The sequence below is a fragment of the Columba livia genome, chromosome 18 (assembly GCF_036013475.1).
Source record: "Columba livia isolate bColLiv1 breed racing homer chromosome 18, bColLiv1.pat.W.v2, whole genome shotgun sequence".
Lineage (NCBI taxonomy): Eukaryota > Metazoa > Chordata > Aves > Columbiformes > Columbidae > Columba > Columba livia.
This window is the reverse complement of record NC_088619.1, coordinates 3,884,667-3,905,683: the sequence shown is the minus strand read 5'-3', so window position 1 is coordinate 3,905,683 and position 21,017 is coordinate 3,884,667. Positions and strand designations below refer to the sequence as shown.

General features: G+C 53.9%; 1 protein-coding gene and 1 long non-coding RNA gene across 2 annotated transcripts; one reads left to right on the top strand and one right to left on the bottom strand.

Moving 5' to 3' along the window:
• Positions 1-1,206: 1,206 nt before the first annotated feature.
• Positions 1,207-7,725, top strand: RNF222 (ring finger protein 222). Its single transcript, XM_065034513.1, has 2 exons — positions 1,207-1,421; positions 2,631-7,725. Exon 2 carries the CDS (start codon positions 2,662-2,664, stop codon positions 3,325-3,327), a length of 666 nt encoding a protein of 221 aa, XP_064890585.1. The 5' UTR covers positions 1,207-1,421; positions 2,631-2,661; the 3' UTR covers positions 3,328-7,725.
• A 3,759-nt stretch (positions 7,726-11,484) lies between these two features.
• Positions 11,485-17,898, bottom strand: LOC135575689 (uncharacterized). Its single transcript, XR_010466913.1, has 3 exons — positions 17,413-17,898; positions 15,635-15,886; positions 11,485-13,716 (listed from the first exon to the last, which is right to left on the bottom strand). It is a non-coding gene; the product is annotated as an uncharacterized LOC135575689 (long non-coding RNA).
• Between the last annotated feature and the right edge of the window lie 3,119 nt (positions 17,899-21,017).

Below are 21,017 nucleotides of genomic sequence, written 5' to 3'. Positions count from 1 at the left end.
GGCACCTGGCCACGTGGAACCAGCCTTCCTGCCCACAAAGGGCCTGTCTCATGGATTTTTGGGTGGCAAGGGTGCATCTCCTCTCCTGCCTGCCCCATAGACCCTGCAGAGCCCTGGCACCTTCTTGAATCTGGAGGAGCACAGGGCTGGAATGCTTCTGCAGAGCATCTCTCTGCCCCAAGGCAAGACCTCAATACATTCATGTTTCTCCTGAAGGCTTTTCTTGATGGAGAACCCAGGTCCTCCAGAGCTTTCAGGCCCCTCGATGGTGCAAACCCAGGCCCCACAGGTACACTGCCACAGACAGAGCTGGGAGAGGTGTGTGGGCAGGGTGCCTTGGGGTCACCCTGCCTGCCCTGGGGACCTCCTCTGGATGTGTCAAGTAGTGCTCAGATCCCTGCAGAGCCATGCGGCAAGCCTGAGTGTGTGCTGGCAGACCCCTGGCCACTGGCTGGGGTGCTTGGAAAGAGATGGTGGCAGGAGTGACTTGCCCTGACAGCAGTTTTTTGCAAGACGCGGCTTCTTGCCTGGGGGTCTGGTGAGGGATGGGCAGCACCCTGGTCCATGGGTCAGGCCACAGGGAACCATCTCTGCGTGGGTGTCCAGCTCACATGCGGCCAGATAGTGACTCATTAGCCATGCACAGCTGCTGAGACGGCCAAGCATGGGGCTTCTGCCACTGCCTGGACCACAGTTCCAGGGATGCTGAACACTGCCCCCAGGGCAGGGGCAAGGTGACAGTGACCCCTGTGCCTGCTCTGCTGTGAGTTTTTTGAGCCCTTCATCAGTCACACCAGGGCTCTGGTGAAGAACATCCAATGATGTAGGATGGGGGGAGCAGGTCTGGAGGGATGGGTGTTTGGGGGATGAGCAGGGGAGGAGACATGAGGACAAAGATGCAGCCAGGGTGAGGGATGGGGACCAGTGGTGGGTGGAGGTGAGAAGTGTTTGGCAGGAGCCCAGCTGCAGTGCAGGGTATGGAGCTCACCCAGCTTTGCAGCAACAGAAAGTCTGGGATCCCAAAATCCCCTTTAGCACCTGTGTCGTTGGGGTTTGACCCCAGGCATGAGCCCAGCTACAGCTTCCCATTACACAAGGGAACACAGGCAGGACTGTGCCTCCTATCCCTGCCCTCCGACGCCGGCTCCTCGCCCACACCCTGGCCAACCAGGTGAATATCAGGCCTTTAAAACCCAAACAAGTTCCTCCACATTCACTCCCCAGGACCTGCCCCCGTTTCTGTTCCAGCTTTTGCGCAATGTGCCCGCATGAAACGTGCAGCCAACAACTCTGTGTTAGAGAGGTGTCCCGGTCCTCTCCCCAGACGGTGCTCGGTGCTGGAGCTGGGGCACGGCCAGTCCCGCTTCTGGGGACAGCGGTGGAGTGTATGGAGGGGCTCCTGCCCTGGTGCCCTGCAGCAGGTAAATGGGGCTTTGGGGCATGGAGGAGCAGGTGCACAGGGGTAGGGGCTCCTTCTGCAGCGCTTTGGGGGAGCATCAAGTCCCTGATCCCTTCTAAACCAGAGAAAGAGCCTGGGTCTTCCTTCTCTTGCATGGGGAGGGGACAGTTTGTTGTGTTCTTGTGGCTGTCTCTGTGCAGGGGGTGTCTCCTGTGCAAGAGGAGGGCAGCCAAGAAGTGGATGGCAAAACCTCCAGAAACAGCTGTGAGCGTGCCCATGGGCATGCATGAGAAAAGGGGTGCAGGATGGATCAGGTCTGAAAAAACATGCAGATTTTATGAAGCTCCAGTTCCTGAACGAGTCTTAAAGGGAGCTGATCTGAGCATCCCTCCTTCCATCTCCCCTCTCCCTTCCCTGAAGATGGCATGGAAATGCTCCCTGCCCTGGGGGACGCACTGGAAAGCTTCAGACCCATTCCAGATGCTGAGGTCTAGGGATCACAGTGGTCCTACCAACTCTAACAGGAGTCACTGGTCCCCAGGGCTTGCTGCCCATGCTGTGCTCCAGCATGAGTGAGGAGCACAGCCTGGAGATGGTGGTGGCCTGGCCACCAGCCTGGGACATCCCCCAGCAGCCTGGCAGGAGCCCGGCATGGGAGCACGCTCTCTGCTCTGGGTACGGCACGCTCCCTCTCCATCCCCATGGGGTCCTGTGTTCCCACCTGCCTCACTGCTCTGGCTTCCCCCTACTCCTCCTGGCCCCTCTGTGTCCCCTGGGATGGGAGCATCTCCCTTTCCTCAGTAGGTTTCTTTGTGGGATGGGAGTTCCCATCCCCTGCGCACCCAGAGCTGGCAGCAGAGCACGGAGACACTTGTGACACAAGCTGAGCCTGCTTTATCTGTACCAGGCTCTGAGCAGGTAGACACAGCTTCATCCAGGCACTCGTGCCATTTTCTATGTGATTTTTCAGCCAGGGATTGCTGCCCCCAGTGGCTCTGGAGCTCATGTCCTCTCATCATCTCTCTCTTGCCCCCAGGGCCACACTGAGAGCACACTTGATGATGCTGAAAATGTCCTGTCTTGTTGAGACCATGCCTAGTAGCCCTAGTAGCGCTTGTTAGGGGCAAGAGGGCAAAGGCAGGAGAGCAGGGAGGAGGAGACGTGAAGAGATGGATCATGTTAATCATTGTAACCGAGACCCTTATTAACCCATGGCGCCTCTTCCTCACAGCTGGGGAACGCCTGTGGCTGACAGAGCAGGGATGTCTGAGACCTCGTCCAGCAAGGAGGGTCTCCCAGCCGAGTGCCCTGTGTGTTACGAGAAGTTTCACCCGCTGGAGGCCATGCGCCGCCAGCTCAGCTGTGGGCACATCTTCTGCCACGACTGCCTGGTGAAGTGTTTGCTCTCTGCCAAGCTTGATGGCCAGGTCCAGAGCAGCATCATCTGCCCCATCTGCCGCTATGTGACTTTCCTCAGCAAGAAGAAGGCTCTATGGCCACCCAAGGCACGTACCAACTCCTGGACACTGGAGATGCCTCTGTCGCCTTCTTCCTTGTCCCATCTGACCAAAATGGAGGCCAACAACACCTTGGTGGTGCCCAGCCATTTTGTGATGCCGGTGCAGAGCTTTGACCGGCGCTTCAGCACAGGGAGCAGCCCTATGGACTCACGGGTGGTCCCAGGAAAGCTGGCGCGGGAAGTCCACATCTTCGTCATCAGTGACCATGGGATGCCACTGGTGAACGCAGAATGCGGCTCCCTGGGGAGGAGAAGCAGAGAAGAAACCCAGAGCTCAGTGTCATCTAGCTCAGCCCTGGGGGTGAAATGCTGCCAGTCACCCATCGCCCTCGCCGTCCTCCTCATCTTGACTGTGGCCATGCTGGCGGCTGTGCTCCCTTGGCTGCTGCTGGTGAAGAGGGACTCATAGAGGGGTGGGATCAGCTCAGATACTGCAGAGGTGTCACTGATGCTGGGACCTCTCTCAAAATAACCCATGAGAAAGTCCAGAAGCAGCTCCAGGTGAAGTTCTCTCTCTGGCCAGGGACTGAATGGACTTTCAGACCTTTCTACAGATCTCCAGGCTCTCACTGTGTCACTGCTGGCATTTTCTTCCTCTTTTGGTTAAAATATGTCAGGTCAAACCCTGCTAGTGGGTTCCTCCAGTGTCAGTGTCTTAGCAGAGAGGGTGGTTGCTCCTCCGACACCCCCTGACAACGTGTGCAGGAAGTGGTGGGGCTGTGCTGGTCCCTTCCCTCCATCCCAGATCCTGGGGGACTGTCATGGCACCCAGGAACCCAGAGCCCAGGGACAGCCAAGTGCTCTGTGGATCAGAGGGTCACACTGCCAGGCTGTGTGGCTTTTGGAGGTCCCCAGGCTCCTGGCTGACCATCGAGCAGCCACCCTGGAGCAGAAACTCATGGCTTTTCATCCCAAAGATGTGAGCCTTTAACTACTGGGCAGTGAAACCAGAGGATGGACAGAGCGATCCTGGCCTCTGCGAGCTCACCTTCCCCTCTGTCAGCCAACGCTCCCCTCCCTGCGGATTGATGGGGTGGGAGGGGATGCCAGCTCATTCCCCAGGCAGTCTCAGCCTTGACCTCACTTCTCTGAGCTCCCCAGGGTTGGAGACAACCTCCCGGGGTCACACGTGTCCCTCCTGCCCAGAGGATCCAGGGATGGACAGCGGGGTGTGGGACAGGGAGCTAAACCAAAGGTCTGTGCTGATGAGGGGCACAGATTTGGGACCTCACCCTGCTCCCCTCACCAGAGCCCTGTGCCCCAGTAGAGTGATGTTGTCCTTGTATCCAGCTCCTGAGGGTTAACACCCAGTGGCTCATTTTCACCCATAACAAGCAAGTGAGGCACTGCTCAGCCCTGCTTGCCTCCCAGCTTTGTGCTGTTTGGGACCAGCCCCACCCAGGGGAGGCCCAGCCCCTCATCCCCAGGGCCCTGGTTTGGGAGGAGGTGGGGCATCTGAGCGGCACCATTGAGATTTGGGACCCTCTGTGCCTGCTCTCAGGGAAGGCGGGAGCAGGGGCTGCCAGTCACCCCCGTGCCAGACCTGGTGCTGGTGTCCCCATCATGTTTTTCCACAGCTGTGCACCCCAAAGCAGGTTCTGCACCCTCACCACCACCTTTGTCCTCCTGACCCCATCCCTGGCCCTGTGGGTGCTGTTCTCAGCCTCATCATTCGGGAACGTGCCCTGAGGGCTGTGGTGCTTTCACAGGCACCCCAATGTGTTCAGGACCAGGACGTTCTGTCTCTCACCATGGGAGGTGACAGCAGGTGGAGGGCTGGCACATAATTCCTGTGCCCCTGGAGGGAGGTTACCACTGAGTGGCTGAGCATTGGGTAGGACAAACATGGCCAACAGTGTCACCAAGCCATCTCTGGGGTCAGCCAGAATGTTTCAGGACCAATAAGAACTGCTTGGGGCTGGAAAGGGATGAGCAATCTGGGGAAGAGGAGCTGATGGCATCCCACCCCTTCCTCTGGGGTTACAACCAGGGTGAGAAGCTGACTGCCTGGCTTCTCCCTGCAATGCTGTTACTGCACTCCTCCACCCCATGCCTCAGTTTCCCCACCCACACCCAGGGTGCAATGACACTGACCCCTGTGTGATGCACTGGGAGAGTGCCTGGGGAAAAGTGCTTGAGACACCACACTGGAATGGAAATCCTATTTCGTAAGAAATTATTACCTGATAATGATGCAGCTGTGCCTCATTATTTAATAATAAACCTTACTATTAGTCTGCCTGTTGAATTAATGCAGGGTGCCAGGGAACCAGCCTCTTGGAAGAGGGCTGCTGGGGGTGGGAGTGGAGCCCTCCCCATCTGCACCCCGGGATCTCCCTTAGTGTAGTGCTGGAGGAACCTGCACTCAGCTGCTGTTCCCAGAGCCTTGGAGATATTTGGGCAAGGCAACTGGGACACAAAGGAGCTTCAGTGGCAGCACTGGGATGTCTTGTGCTGTGTCGGGGTCACGGGCTCCAGCAGGACCAGTGGAGAAGGCACCAAGGCTGGGGGTGCGATCAGCAGAGGCAGCCAGTGCCATGGACCTGGAGGTCTGTGGTTGGGGGTCCGGGGGCATGACCCGCTTCAGCGGTGAGGAGGGCATTTGCCACAGGGTGGCACTGCTTGGCAAGGGATGTCTGCCAGGGTGGCAGGACAAGCCTTGGGGAATGGCTCGCTGAGCCCCAAGCCCCTTTGGTGGGTGAGGGTCCGGACTCAGGGTTGCAATAGGACGCGGGGTGATGGTTTTAAACTAAAGGAATTCCTGCCCTCCTGAAAGAGAGCTGTCCTGCACTCCAGTAGCCCCTAGAGGAACACCAGTCCACACCATGAGCACAAGGGTTTAATTCTCTCTTTCTAGGAGAGGGCACCAGAACCATCCCAGGTTTGAGCCATTTCTCCCAGGTACTCAGAGATGAGTATTCACTAGGTAGAGCACTGGTTTGAGCTAGAAGAATAGTTGGGGGATGAGTACATGTGGATGAATAGGTGGATGGACAGGTGGAGTGTCAGGTCAGTATGAGGACAGGTATTAGATGGAGGTATGTCTGTGGGAGGATAAAAGGCTGTGGGGATGAATGGACTTCCACAGCTCTCCATGTGGGAAAGGCAGTAGATAAAGTGGGCATGGGGGTGATACACAGGACTAAGCAAGGTGACCTAAGACTTGCCATGATACTGTGGCCCTCATGAACCCCCTTTTTGGTTATGAGGTACCCTGAGCTGTACCTACACCAGGGTTGTGTTTCCAGCCCTGCCCTGCTAGTGTGGGATGGAAATGTGGACAGGGGTTGGTGAAAGTGCCAGGAAACCCTGGCCAGGGCAGCAAAGGGACAAAGCCAGGACAGCTGAGAGGTTGGCAGGAGTTCCTGCTGCAGCATTTACACATCCTCTTCCACAACATCCAACCACTAACTTTGCCATTCCTGAGTCATCTTCCATCACTGCCTCCACCCATCACCCCTGTCATTGTTTGACTCTGCAGGTGGAGATGTCCTGCAGACAGACATCATGCTAACCGGTCTGCAGCACCTGAGGTGCCAGCTGATGTGGCCCCAAGTGTCCTCTGTCATCTCCTTCCATTCCTCTGCCTAAAAGACATGGGGTGGGAGGGCTGCAGGTCATGCTATGCTCCAGCTAGGCCTGTTTTCTCACTGGTACCTCTTCCCCTCCCTGTGCAAGCTGATCTCAGGTGGCCTGGCATTGCTCCATCAGCCTGCAGTGCAGGCAAGACCCCAGGCACATCCCAGTGTGTGTGATCTCCGCAGCTGGAGATCCACTGCCCTTCCCACACTAACAGCTCAGGATCTCTGCATGATGGCAGCAGGGCTATGAACCCTGGGTAATGTTTGCATAATGCATCATTAGCAGGAAAAGGTGGCATTTTTATGGCATAGAGATGGGAGAAGTGGGAATTACACAGAGTCCAGGAGTGCTTACTGGCCAGACACGTCATCAGGCTCCATTAGGAACCAGCCTCTGAAAGCCCCAGCTCCATCAGCTGAGATCTCACCATGAATAATTGAGGAGGAGGCTCCTCCAAGCTCCCTCCCCTGCATCCCGTCATGGCTCCTAGAGAGCCACAGTGAGTCAGAGCCTGGAGCGGGGATGGCCCGGCTTGTCCAATGTGACCGGTGTGGGACATGGACAAGAGGTAACACCGACTCAGCTGGCTGTCCCTGTGCCTGGGTATCTCCAGACAAGATCCTTTTTGCTCCTTCTCCAGCACAAGACAGACACCTTTTTACACTGCCCACCTGTGCCAGCACATGGGGCATGATCCTGGACTGGACTGTTCCTCTTGGGCTTTGCAGAAGAGTGGGGTTTTCTGAGCCTACAATGGGACTGGAAATTTGGCAGCACATGAGTGTCCTCACTGCGAGATGAATGCCCACAGTGGGGGTAGTTCACTGGGATGAGATCCCCAAGCCCTCAGTTGGAGGGTGGTGGGGACAGGAGCTGGGCTGGAGCCAGTTCTTGGTTGAGGGTCTGATTTGTTCTCCTGTGATGACTGTTGGCAGCATGGACAGCAGAGCTGTGGTGCAGCTCTGCGCCCCTCTGCATTGCCTGGCAGCAGCACCCTGGGACACATCCTGCTCAGCTGGCTGTGGAGGTTTTACACTTTGCTTTGTATGATCCCTCTTGTCAAAAACTCAGCAACCTACCATGAAAAAACCCCCCCGTGGAATATCATCAAAGGTCTGCGATTTCTTTTCAGCAGCTTGCTGGCAAAGATCTGCAAATGTATTTGCCTTAAATGATGTCCCATTTTGCAACAGCAAACTGAGCTGGGAATAAACATTTTCCTTGTCTCCAGTGTGACTTCCCTGCTGGTCGGTAGCCAGCGCTCCCTGTGGTCACTGTCAGCAGAGCTGTGCCTGATGCTCGCGGTCCTCGGTGCAGGTGGGGATCGGTGATGCTGAGGTGGCATGTGCCCAGGGGTGCTGGGCACCCAACTCACGGTGCACAGACAGATCCTGGCACACACATACAGGAGCCCTTACACATCCTCTTCACCACAGAACTGAGGATGAGCAGTGTTTGTAATCCACCACAGGGTGCTTGAATGCAGGAAAGTCAGGGGTTTGGTGAGAAGCTGCATGCTGAGAAACATTTGGGGGTGATAGGAAAGCCTAACTCCTAGAAATCTCATCAGATGCTTCAGGGGTTGGAGGTGCCAGACACCGATACAATCCAGGACTGCAGGTGGCTGCTGTGGTATCAGGGATCTCCAGGGACCCTGGTGGGAGCACATCCCTGGGGAGTGCTGAATGTGTGTGCTGGAGTGACATCTCATCCCTGGCTAGCCCTGGCCCCTGCCCTGCTGGAAGCATTTAGTCCCAATGTTTTCCTTCCCTGGGAACTGTTCGTGTTGAGAGTGGGTGGAGAGCAGCCATGAAGCGCTGCTGAGCATCGGTAACAGCAGTCAAGAATTCGTTCAGTGGCCACTCAGGGCAAGTACTAGCCATGAGGCCCAGTTGGACAGCAGAGCCCTCCAGCCATCACTGGTGCTTGGGCAGTTGGTTTCCTCCCGTCCAGGCTCTGGAGCAGCAGCCAGCCCTGGGGATGTGCAGGGACCCCGCACCACTCAATGATGTGTCACCAGGAGCTGGGTGCTGGGCAAGCGCCTTGGGCTGCTGGTGACACCAGTGCTCCCTTTCACCCCCCCTTGCTAATGATTGCAGGGCAGTCATTACTTTTCCAATGAGCAGCAATTAGCTTTTGGCTAGCACTCCTGCACTGATGTATTTGGAGCCCCGCCAGGACTATGACAAGAATTAATGGAGCCTGTTCATTAATGGAGGCTGGGCAGAGCGGTGGGGAGGGAACGGGATGAGATAGAAGGGACGGAAAGACCCCTGGGGACCTCTCCAGCAGCCCCTGAGGCTGCAGGGATGTCTCTCTGCTTCTGCTGGCAGTTTGAAAGCAGGTAGCCTTGCCTTTCCTCATGAAAAACATGCAGGATCATGTTTTTCCTCCTGTATGTGCCACCACAAATGGCTCAGTGGTGTGAATGGCAGCTGCTGGGTGTGTTGTCAAAACAGGCAGCTCAGGGATAAGGTTCTTACCTCTGCCTGAGAGAGGATGAGAGTCTGGGCTCAGCCTGGCCACACACTGGTGAGGGTGTAGTAGGAGATTAAGAAAAATGCAAACAAATGCTCGTCTTTCCTTTTGCCCTGAATGTGATTGAAGGTCCATATGGACTCAGCTGAAGCCGTAAGTCTGATCTGGAAGCTCTTCAATAGATCAGGCTTTGTCAGAGACCCTCCACGGGACATGGTGGAGTCTCTCCCACCCCAACAGTCCTTGAGGTCTATGGAGTTCCAGTCACTTGGAGCACTGTGAGAGCACCTCTACCCATACTGTGGGGAGGAGGGACAGCAGGCCGCTGAGTTACTAGGAATGGGGAGAAAAAAGAGCTGGAACACCTGGAAGACCTTACTGGTCTGATTGCTGCATAACAAAGACAGTCCAGGATGCTCTGCACCATTCCCCCTGTCCTGAGACTCTTCCAAGCTGTTCTTTGTGCTGAAGACATCTTACACCTGTGGGACACTGGCCTGGGTCTGCCACTCAGGCCACTGGAGGTCTTATGGGGTTGGGAGAGAGCTCTCTGCTGTAGCTGGTGTACTGCAGAACTTTCTGCTTTCATGTGGCTTTCAAAGTGTCAAGCTTAAACCACTTAGACATTTGGGGGTGGGGGTGCCTCTGGGGACCTGTACAGACATTATGTGGCAGAGAAGGGCTCTTGCTGAGAGTGCAGCCTAATGCAGGTCCGAAGGGATCTATGAAGGTCTCCTGTCCAACCTCTGCTAAAAGCAGGATCAACCTCATAGTTAGATGAGTTTGCTCAGGACCTTGTCAAGTCTAGAAATGCTCCAGGGATTAAGATCCCCCCCAGCTCTCCACAATCCTGTCCCAATCTGTGGCCACTCTCACTGTGATTTTTTAAAAAATTATATCCCATTGGAATTTTCTTTGATGCATCTCGTGCCCATTGCCTCATCTTTTTTGCTGCACACCTCCAGAAAGAGTTTGTTTCCATCTTTACCCCAGTAGTGAGTCCCACCGCATCACTGATATTAGCACAGTTTTAGGTTTTCCTACTTTCCAGAGCACTGGGAGAGCAAGGAGATACGCAAAAGGTTCCCCTTAGGGGCTTATTTTCATTTCCAAGAGTATGCAGCTCAGTTCCAGCAGTGGCTTCATTTCAGCCCAGCCCAGTTACTGGGACCTGCATGACTGAGCTCCCTGGCAAAGCCAGACCTTGGCTTGTCTCAACAAGCAGAAACACACGGAGAGACCAGCCTCCAGCCACTGGTGCTGATGCCTCTGTCTGCAGCAGGCAGGCGTGCACGGTCCTGGATGCCTACGAAAATATCCGTGGCATTGCAAAGCAGCGTGCCACGGTCCTTCACCCTGGGGACCTGTCCAACAGGTCCCTCCTGCCGCCCAGTGACAGCGGGGGATGAGCAAGGGAGCTCCCACTGCAGCGACCCCGGAGCCTGTCTCTCCAGGATTCCCGGTGCAGGATCACATTCACTCTGGACTGATTTCTCCAGCTGGTGTGGGACTGGTCATGCACCCACTGCTCGAATGGGCATTACTTCACTGTAAGGGTGGGAGGATGGGGCAGGAATTAGGATCCTTTGATTCTGCAGCATCTGCAGGTGCTGCCCGCCCTGAAAGCGACTGATACCAGCATCTGAACGGCAGTAGCACTGTGTGGGGCCAGAAAAATGAGCCTGCAAGTAGCAAGGCAGTGCTTGGCCCTGGAAAGTGTACAAAAATGGTGTGAGTGTGATGTCAGTGCTGGCTCAGGGTGCAGAGGGTGGAGGAGCTGCTCAGCAAGCCCCATCCCACCCCATCCATCAGCCCTGGACACCTTTGTGGCTGGGCAGCTGCAGGGACTAGGGCTGGTGAGGGTTAAATCCCAGTTCAGAGCGCACTCCCTCCAGCTCACCAGCTGTGCTGGGACCAGCTGGAAAGAGATCTGCCATGGCTATGGCAGGGACTTTCTGCAGGACCAGACATCCTGCTCCCTCCAGGCCCTGAGCTCTGGAGGGTGGATGCAGTTGCGCAGGGAGAGGCAGAGATTGCTGCAGAGTGGTTTGTGCCATCTGGGAGAACCACTGACTCCATGATCTGGCTTGTTATTCCCCTCTGGCACCCAGGTACAAGGTGCTGGGCAGGTGCAAAGGTGCATGAGGAGTTTGTGGTCTCCGGCGTGGGTCCCTTGTCAGATCAAAGAGTGCAGGTCTCTTTTCAAATCCTGCCTTTGGGGGAACTGTGAAGGTGGCCCTGTAAGCGGTGGGGTCAGATCAAAATTTCCCCAGAGCCTTTATTTGATAAAATTCCTGGCTGCAGGCTTGCTCCTTCCTTGCTCAGCCATGGATGGATATCTGGCTTCACGCTGCCCTGGAGAAGGTCGGCTCCTGCCTGGGGAAGAGGGCAGTTTTTGCAGAAATGTTGCATAACCTCAGGGTTATGGCCAGTGATCTCCTGATAACTGCTGTTTCCTGAAAGTCCTCGCTTCTAGAGTCATGGGAATTTGCAAAAATCTTATAGATCATCTTAACAAGATTCTACCTTCCAAGGAAAAATAATTAATTAATGACCTCAGGAGAGTCCATTGCAGGACTGACTACAAATGCAGAAGTGTCAAGAGTGCCTGTGGTTTTAAAGGTCTTCTTTTCTTAACAAAAGGTTACTTGCACAGGAGGGAGTCTCTTTGCCAGAGAAGGGTTAATGATGTTTGCCACCAATGTTCTGGCTCTATGATTTATCCCACATGTGCTACCACGTTTTCCAGCTCTGATTCTCCCTTGTGTAAGAGCTACACTTCAACAGAGTTGCTGCAACCAGAGTTCCTGCTTTACCCCATCCGTCAGTAAAGAAACAGCTTTGAAAAGAAGGGTAGCAACTTTAATAAAAAAGTCCCAGAAATGTGACATCAAAACAGTTCCCCCAGAACAAAGCAGAATGCTGCAAAACACCCCGGCACAGGCTCTGCTCTGCATCCCCAGAGGACAGCCTCGTACCTTGCTCGACACACTCGATGGCATCCCTTGGCGTGATGATCTTCTGACTGATGTTCTGGGGAACTGGAAGGTTCTACCTGGGACAGGATTACGTCCCAAACAGGCCTAAGTTTCAAACATAATTTCAGTACTTTGAGGCTGTGGGACCTGTACAGCACACCCATGGAGTTTAGCAGGGAGCCTTCCTTCCCAGGGTGGGAGGATAGCATGGTTAGATGGCTGCAGGGGACACCAGTTGTCTCCTCATGGCAGAGGCTGAGATGCCAGCCCTGCCACCAGTGTCATGCCCCAGGAACTAGGGACAGAGAAGAGCTACTTGACTCCGGTGGGTCAGCAGTTGCCATGATGAACAACTTGCCCACAAACCCCACTACCATCTATTGCCCAATATGCTAAAATTAAGTCCAGCAAGGCCAGAAAAGGCCTAATACTACCCATAAAGTATTACATTGTCCGTGCTGTTCTTGAGGCAGCAGTGAATGTTAGCAAGCCCAGTTCAGCCCTCCCTTTGAAGATCCAAGTGTTTTGTTCTTTCTGTACTCTCCCTGGACCCTCTAACTCTGCATGAAATGGCTGATGGGGCTGGAGTGAATGCAAGCAACATGTGCACATTGGGCCCAAATCACATCTCCTTCACTGCAGGGAAGTCTGCGGAGGTCTTTCTGAAATGGTGCAGGACGTGTCTCCTGCATCAGGTCAATGCATCTCCATAATGAGCCCATTTAGTGGAGTGTGTCTTGACTTACAGAGAAGTCCCTGAGTGTTGGCACTGTCCTGTCAGCTGGTCTCCACAGAGAAGGACCAAAGGAATCACCCAACTTCATCTCAGAGGTAGATTGTCCAGGATGGGGGATCACAAAGACATAAATTGTGGTAAGGTTGCAAACAATTCAAAAGAGATGTCCGTAGTGGAAAATGCCGAACGACCTATTTGATAAGTGTTAGATGTGCTTCCATCCTACACAAATGTCTTTATGGTCAGCTGAACACAGCACCAGGAACATGGGAAGATGGAGATAGGGGTCTTTGGGTCTCCTTTCCTCCTACCTGAGATTTGTGTTCTGAGTCAGCCGTGAAGTCTGTTTCCGTGTTGAGCCACCACTGGTTTGGCAGCTGAAGCACTATATCCTTTCCTGCCCTTTGCAACTGCCCATGGCTCCAGTAGTTCTTTGAACCAAGATCTTCTGAGTATTTCATTAAATGCCACTTAGAAAGTTCCTTGGACCTTGGTGAGAATGGGAAAAATGTACCTAAGGCCCCTACCCAGACAGCAGCTGGATTTTGCTCAGGAAATCCTCTGTCCTGTCTGATTTTGTCGTCTCCTGCTTCTGTTGAGTGCATCAGTGTTCAGAGGAGTTCCCCAAGCCAGGAGTCAGCTGCACCTCAGGCAGTCCCTCCAGCTGTGAGCCCCATTGAACCAGTTCTGCACATCCAGGGGGTGAGGTCTGCAGAACTGGTCCAGCCTGTCAGCCAGATCCTGTGACCTGCACCAGGCCCGCGGTCAGGACAGCTCGCAGCATCTCCGCTCCTACCAGGGTACTCGCATTGGGCCATCTTGAGACAATGAAGGTGGGTGGCAGTGGGTGAGGGTTTCCACTATTCAACGGGTGCCAGAGTGGAACAATGTGCCCAGCAGATCCATGTAGCCAGCTCTATCTGTATTTTCAGTGATGGGTTTCCAAGAGTAGCACAACAGTCCTTGTTTGGTGTTACTCCCCTGCTTGGTCCTTACATTCACAGTCTGGTCCTTTTCTGTTTTCCTATAAATAGATAGTGAAAAGAGATGCAAACACTTTAACAGACCTTGATGATACCTAAGAAATTCAAGAACTCTCCAATAAAGACATCTAAAATCACAACACAAGGACTCAGGGCACCATTGACCACCAGACAGATCCCACAAAGATGCACAGCAGACCACTGCCTGAATGACAAACAGGGTGTCCATGGTGTCTGGGGTGCCCAGGCATGCAGACATGTCAGCTTTAAGCTGGGCTCTGTGGGCTGCCCAGTGATATTCAGCATCAGCCCAGGACAGGGTATGAGTAAGGTTGCTAATACTTGGTTACAAAAGGAGGATTTTTTTCCCCTTGAAGATTTAGATACAGGAGCAAACACTTGACATCCTCGAGGCTGATATTCCCCCTGATGCCTCCTCGGGTGCAGAATGGGGAACACTGTGGCTGTGGTGTCACACAGGGGATGGGGTGTAAGGGAGACCAGACTCCCAACACCATGCATGAGTTATGAAAGAAGACTCCTGGCACACACTTCCACAGCATTCAGGGTTCAAGTGTCAAGGCAAGAAAAGCTGGAGGGTGCTATTTTTCAGTGACAGGCTGTTCAGGTCAGTGGGGGAACTTGGGGAGCACAGACTGGTCAGGGAGTGGAGGAGGACTGCTGGTTCTCAGTGTCCTGCACACATGGGGCACTGTGCTATCGCCAACAGACCGAGTTCAAAAGCACAAAAACCCAGTGGTGGAAGATAAGCTCTTGGGTCAATAATGCACTGGGCTCAGGCCAGCTGTCTCAGTGCTGCATGGGACTGAGCCTCCAAGGGACAGGGACTCACAGACGCTTCACTCATGCTGATCCTGCCCCTGGTGAGGCTGGCTCTGGCAGGGCTGGACTTGGCTCCAGTGTGGTCTGGGCAGAGCAGAAGAAGGAAGGATCTGTGTCCCTGGGATGGAATGAGACATTGGAGTCCATCAAAGCTGGTGCTCCAGTGATACAGGAGTGTGCAGACTCGTGGGTGCCCAGCACAGGAGAAGGCGGGACAGGGAGGTGAGAGATCCTACAGTGCATTGCCAAGGGCACCCACCACGAGTGGGATGTTTTCCCTCTTCTCTCCGGGCCTGGCTAATTGCTTCTGTCCATGCACTGGGGCGACTGAAGCGACCACATCCTGCCTGTGCCTGTGACCCTCCGTGCCAGCTGCCAGGAGAAGGTGGAGGGTGCTGAAGGCACCCTGCACATACACACTGATACCGAGACATGTTTGGGTTTGACTTGTACACCATGGGATGGTGCTCTCCCTGCTCGGAGCCATGTGAGCTGGGTCACTATTAGGGAGTGCAGATGAACTGGAGAGGGGAATATGTGCAAGCAGGAGCACCGCACGGGGAATGCAGGATCCTGGGGTGTGCAGCACCCTGGAGAAGCAGTGCTGGGACTGACCCAGAGCTGGTGTGTGGTTGGGTGTACTGAAGTATTCTGCTCCTCCATGGAGCTGAATATGCTTCATTGGTGCATGCCAGGAGGTCTGGACACAGGTTTGATAGTACTTTCCTGGATGTGAGCATCGCCCTCCACCCCTCATCACCCCAAAGGTTTCCCCCAGCCACATGCTAGCCATGTGCACTGGCTCCTCCAGTGTCAGGTACTGGCAGAGCCTTTGCTCCCCGACGAGCATCATTCAGAAGTTGTCTGACCCACCAGCCTGGGAGGCTGGAGGGACAAGTGGTGACAGGGACCTTGCACCCATCTCCCACTGGGTTCCCCAGGTGATGCCACCAGGTCTCTGCGTGTCATTCCTGAGCAATGCACCCAGGCACACAGCCAACAAGGGACAGACAGTGAATGGTGACAAAGCCCTCAGTCAGTCTCTACAGGCTGGATTGAAAAGGCCTAGCATTAGCATTAAAAATCCCAGAGCAAATAAAGGAGGGTGTTGCTTACTGCTGCCCTTCCTTATGCATAGCTGCAGTATCCAGCTAATGGTTTTTACAGGCTCTTATCTGGAGGAGCATCACGGAAATTCTTGCAAGAGGTAGTCCCAAGGGCGCACTGGTGGAAAAGCATCCTGGGACCTGCTGGTGGAGGGTAAAGCTGAACTCCTGGTCTGGGCATCCTGGTAAGTGTAAGGCAGTAAATCACTGTGACTCACACTGCAGCTTCCACGCTCCTGGGAGGGCTGAGAAAACTTCCTGGCTGCCAACAAGACAAAAAATAAAGAAAAATCAGTAAATAATAATAAAAAGAAAAAAGTTTCTCACTGCTTGTGAGAGGCTTTATAAGAAAACTGTGCGAGGAAATGTCTCTTGAGTGACTTGTGGGTGGGGATCATGTTGTTTGGCAATCTTCCTGTGTTATGCATTGGTAAGTATATGCCTGGCGACATTGGGCACACCTGGCTGAGGTGCCAGAACTAAAGAGACATGAGTCTGGTCTCACCTCTGGTCCTCACCCACGTGTCACCTCCCCCATCTCTACCTTCTCTTTGTCTCATGTACTGTCATAAAACCACTAGGTCCTTGGGGCGAGGGTTGGCTCCTGGTACATTGGTACACACTTGGCTCCAGGCTGGGGCATCTTCCTACTGTCATCATTCTTTCATCATGTACTGTACAGCTCTGAACACTGTGGGTCTTCTTGGTAATTAAATTGGGCTAATTGGCTTTACCAGCCTTGCCAGCACTCTGATGGGAAGGAGTGTCTCCTTGGGATGCTGGGAAGGAGGCAGGACACCATCCATGCAGTGGTGCTCTCCCGACACATGGACATTTCCACCTCCACTGGGCTTTGCAACGGTGCTGCTCCTCATAGGGGAGGACAAAACCAAGCCCTTTGTAGCAGCTCCTGGCTGACCCAGATGTTCTCATGTCACTACCAGCCCGCCCATGCGATGCAGGGGCTGGTGCTCAATGTGTGGGTCCTGCTCATGTGCTGTAGGACCAGGCTGCAGAACACAGCCAAGGTCCATGCTGCCCAATCTTTCTGCCTATTGGGCAACTGTCAAACAAAGCGGGCGTGTTCTAGACCAGCGTGAGATTAAGAAAGCTTAATCTCAAAGGCAGTGTTCAAACTTTGTACCTAGTTTCTTTGTATTCAGCATTTGTCACCAGGGCATCATGCTGGTCCCCTGCTGACGTAGCCTTTGCTTGGTTTTACACTGTTCCCCATTGCCTTGCTGGAAACACGTTCCCTGCTGGCAAAACCTTCCCAACTTGGGTGATCTGTCAGTGCACAATAGCGTGATGGGGGTATGCCACAAGCAGCCAGGTATGCTACTCACATTCCATTGATGCAGAGGTTTTGTGGCTAAGTGACAGCCTGGATCTGGATTATTCCTGTGGACTCTATTTGCCCAGGCTGTATCTCTGAGACACCACTCACAATCCCTGTCCTTCTGCTGCCAAAAGCTGTCACAAGAGAGCAGTGACTCTCCAGAACCTGCAACTCACAGCATCGTCTGATGGGAAGAACCGAGGAGATAAACCTCAGATACAAGCCACCTCTGATTACCACCAAAATCCCCCTCCCTGCATTTGTTCAGACAGGCTCATCTCATCAAGACTAAGTTCCTGTCCATCATTAAACTATTTCAGAGCATTTTAAAATCTAATATTACTCTTTCAAAGTGGCTATTCCCAGCAGGAAGGTCTTGTTGCCCTGCCAAGACCTCTGTGTTCCCCAGCACTAGCAAAGCGTCCAAGTTCATGCTGAGCTGTAGGTACCTTTCCCCTGAGGGTCCATCTGGCTGGTCGATGCTGCAGAAACCAGCAAACCCTCCCCTTTGGTCGTTTTGAATGCTCTTCACCAATTGGATGATGCTTGAGAGCTTCCCAGCTTGTGATGTTTCTCCTCTATGTGCAAGTTTCCATTTTGGTTTTAATGGAGCCGCGGGTTAGTTAAAACCTAGCTCCCTAAAGGAGACCTCGATGTTGAATGTGTACCAGAAGGTCCAGAAGACAAGGCTGAAGGCGAGTAGCAGAGCTCCCAAGTAAACAAAGAAGTCCCAGGAGCTTAGTGGAGCAAAAATTCCCAGGAGGAGGATGATCAGCCCGACCACATCGCACAGCACGGCCAGGAGCAGTATCACAGCACAGCGGCCGATGAGCCTGGAGAAGGTCATGGTGAAGCCCCCCAGCAGAGACCCTCAGGGCGGGGGACGAGGGACCGGCAGCATCCCTGCAGCCTCTCCCTTGGTGTCTCTGCTTGCTGGCTGCCAGGAGGAAGTACAAATGTCACAACACACCTTGCAGAACAATTGGGAGGGAGCACACGATACTGCTTTAACTGTTTCATGGCCCTGCCATCACCCCGCCCCGGCCTGTCCTGGAGTGGATCTCAGGGTTGTGTTTTTCTGCACGACATGTGTGAGCCCTCCAGGGAAGGGACCCAGCACTGGGATACCCTGTGGTTGGCCTGTGTGTGGGTGCATCACACCTAGCCTGCCTAAAAGGTGCAAATCTGGTCCTGACCCGTTCTGCAAATGGGCCAAGCTCCTTCAGTTTGAGAGCCTGGTGGGTCTCGTGTCACTTTTGAGCAGCACCTGCCATGTGAGGATCCCAGCAAAGTCTGCAGGACACCAGGTGTGACATCCCAGTGACAGCCTGGCAGCATTGCAGTGTTCCCTTCTCTTTACAAGTAAACTGAGGCACAGGAATTTGTCCAGAGTGTCAAAAATATGTCAGCCTTGCAAGACCTCCAAAAAGCAGGTCTTATTGGAAAGCCACAAATCAGACAACCTGTGTCATTTGCCATCCCAAAAATGGGAACCAAGGAAGTTATTGATGTATCACTGGAAAAGGCAGAATTTCCCAAAGCTCCTGGCTTATCTCTGAGCAGCCAGTATCGCTTTGTGGGCTCCAGGACTGCAGCTTTCTGCTCCCAGGTTGCTGTGTGACACTGGGCACATCCTTCCCCTCCTGCCTCTCTGGTCTGTGCATGCTTGGCAAACATGGAAGATGGGGAGATGGAGCATTCTGGGAGCCCTTGGCTCTGGAAAAGCCATCCCAAGACACGAGCACTGCATAGCTTGTGGGCTGGCAGCTGCCGCACCTCTTGGCCATGAAGAGGATGCCAAAGCTTGAGGCAGGACCACTGGGCATGAGGTCAGCATCAGGGGCTGGAGCAATGCCCAGCTGCAGGTACCTGCTGGAGATGATCTTAGCTCCAGGGGATGCCAGGGATTGCACCAGGAGTGTCCTCCCCAGTCTCCTCACCAAACCCAGGGCACCCAGGGCATGTCTGCCACCCACGCAACCCCACCACCGTGCTGCCATGAGTGGGATGATGGCTGGAGGGCATGGGGGACATGGCCTGCCTTGCCTGGGTGTTTCCTCTACTGCCCAGGGAATCCCAGACGCTAAAAGTCACCATTCTCTTGCCTGCCACCCACAGCATGCATCTCACAAATGGCAAGCGCATGGCAGAGAAGGTTGCCCAGCATGGCCCCGTGGTCCTTTCTTCTAACCTTCTCCAGTCTGCTGCTTGCAAACACAGGGCAGAAAATGCTGTGCAGACCATGTGCCATTCCCTCTCAATGGCAAGAGTCTGCTTGCCCAGAAGATATTTTCCCCCCATGTCTGAACAATGAAGGCTTTAAAATGTGCAAAGAAATAACTAATCTCTTCTTTGTGCATTATCACCCTCTGGGGCGTGGGGGAGAATCTGTTCTTTGCCAGCCAAGAATCAGCCCTGGATTAGTTAAGAGGGCTGGAGGGATGTGCTGGGGCACAGCTTCTTTCAGGATCTGATCACCCTGTTTGCAGGAAACATGCTCTGAAATCCGCCTTCATGGGTGCTCAGCCAAAAAATCCCTTCCCTCCAGTTCCTAGTGACCTTCTCAGCACCTGCAGCCTCCCGGGGAGCTGAGCTGGGGGGTCACCCAGAGCTCAGCAGCCAGAGCTCCCCTTGAACCCTGGGTTCAGGCTGGACTTGCCTGTGCACGGGTGGTTTTTCCTTGTCCCTGCCCTGCCACATGCGACACAAGGCTCAGACCATGGCCAGCACCTGGCTTGCTTGTGGGCAGCCCGTTGAGTGGATACCTTTTTCTGGAGTCTTCTTTCAGTGGACTGCGGTGATTGTGGAGGAAGCTAGAGGATGGAAAAATAGGTGTGCAGCTCTTTGCTCCCCAGTTCAGCCACATTTTGATGAGCCAGCCTGAAGTTTAGCATTGATGATGATGGAGCTGCTTTGCCCAGTTTTCTGATGAGCCTGAGCCTCACCAGCCTCTAAATGGAAGAACCTTTTCTGTGCTCCCACATCTGTATCCACTTCCCATTTCCCTTTTTTTTTTTTAAGCTTTTCCTGAGTCTTCTGTTCACTGAGTTTTATGGAGTTCTTCCAGGTGACTGGACAGACAGTTTTTAGTGTAGCAAGAGAGCTCCAGAAGATGCCTCAAGACTTTTCTATCCTTTTTAGCCCAGTGCCTGATCCTGATAGACATCAGCGACATGGGGCAGAGTAGGCATCACCCCCGGAATCTCCATCAGACCAGCGACACCCTCCAAAAGCAAACAGCTTGAAGGATGATGCAAGGACCTTGGATCAGGGAAGGCCTGTCCAGCCCCACACTGCAAAAGGCTGGTGCTACCTTTATCTCACCAGACCAGGTGAAGAAGTCTTCTCCTGGGCTTCATCCCATGCCTGGGGCAGCTCTGGAATGAAAGGGAGAGCAAGAAAACTTATGAAGGTTGTTGCAAAGCAAACCGCTGGAATTGTTGATCCCAGTCCGGAGGGTGGAATAGCTGTGGCAGCTCCTGTCCCTCTAGAGGAGACACCGTGTTGTGGAATGACTTGTCCCGTACTTATGGTGTCCCTCCAGGAGAGCTCTGGGCCCGGGGCAGTGTTTACGACTGCAAAGCTCCTTTTGTGACCCAGATGTTGCAAGGTGAGTGCCTTCTATTGCCCTTCAGGAGGGTATCAGCAGCCCAGCTTGGATTTGCTTTGCAGGAGGTAGGTTTTCTTCTGGGACCATTTCTGTGACGCCGAGCCCTGCCAAGCAGCGTGCGAGAGCAGCGATCTGCCCGTGATAGCACAGCAGGAAATGCAACACATTAAGCAAAGTCACTCCCTGGGTTAGAAAGGAATCCAAAGGTTTCCAGAAGTTCATTCACCGCCGCTTAATGGCTCAGAAAACTGCGAACAGCTGCGTTCTGCTCCAAAGTTATTTAAAAAAGAGCAGAAAACCCTTCCTACCTCTTCTGCCTTTTTCTAGCCCAGTTCTGCCGTAGCTGGAAAGATGATGTTAGTGGAAAACGCTTGTTCCTGGAGCTGGCCCAGAACAGGTTTGAAGAAGTATGTGGTGAGAGCAAACCAGTTCTTCACAGGGAAC

Coding starts and splice junctions, on each gene's coding strand:
- RNF222 (XM_065034513.1), top strand. CDS start 2,662: ATGTCTGAGACCTCGTCCAGCAAGGAGGGTCTCCCAGCCGAGTGCCCT.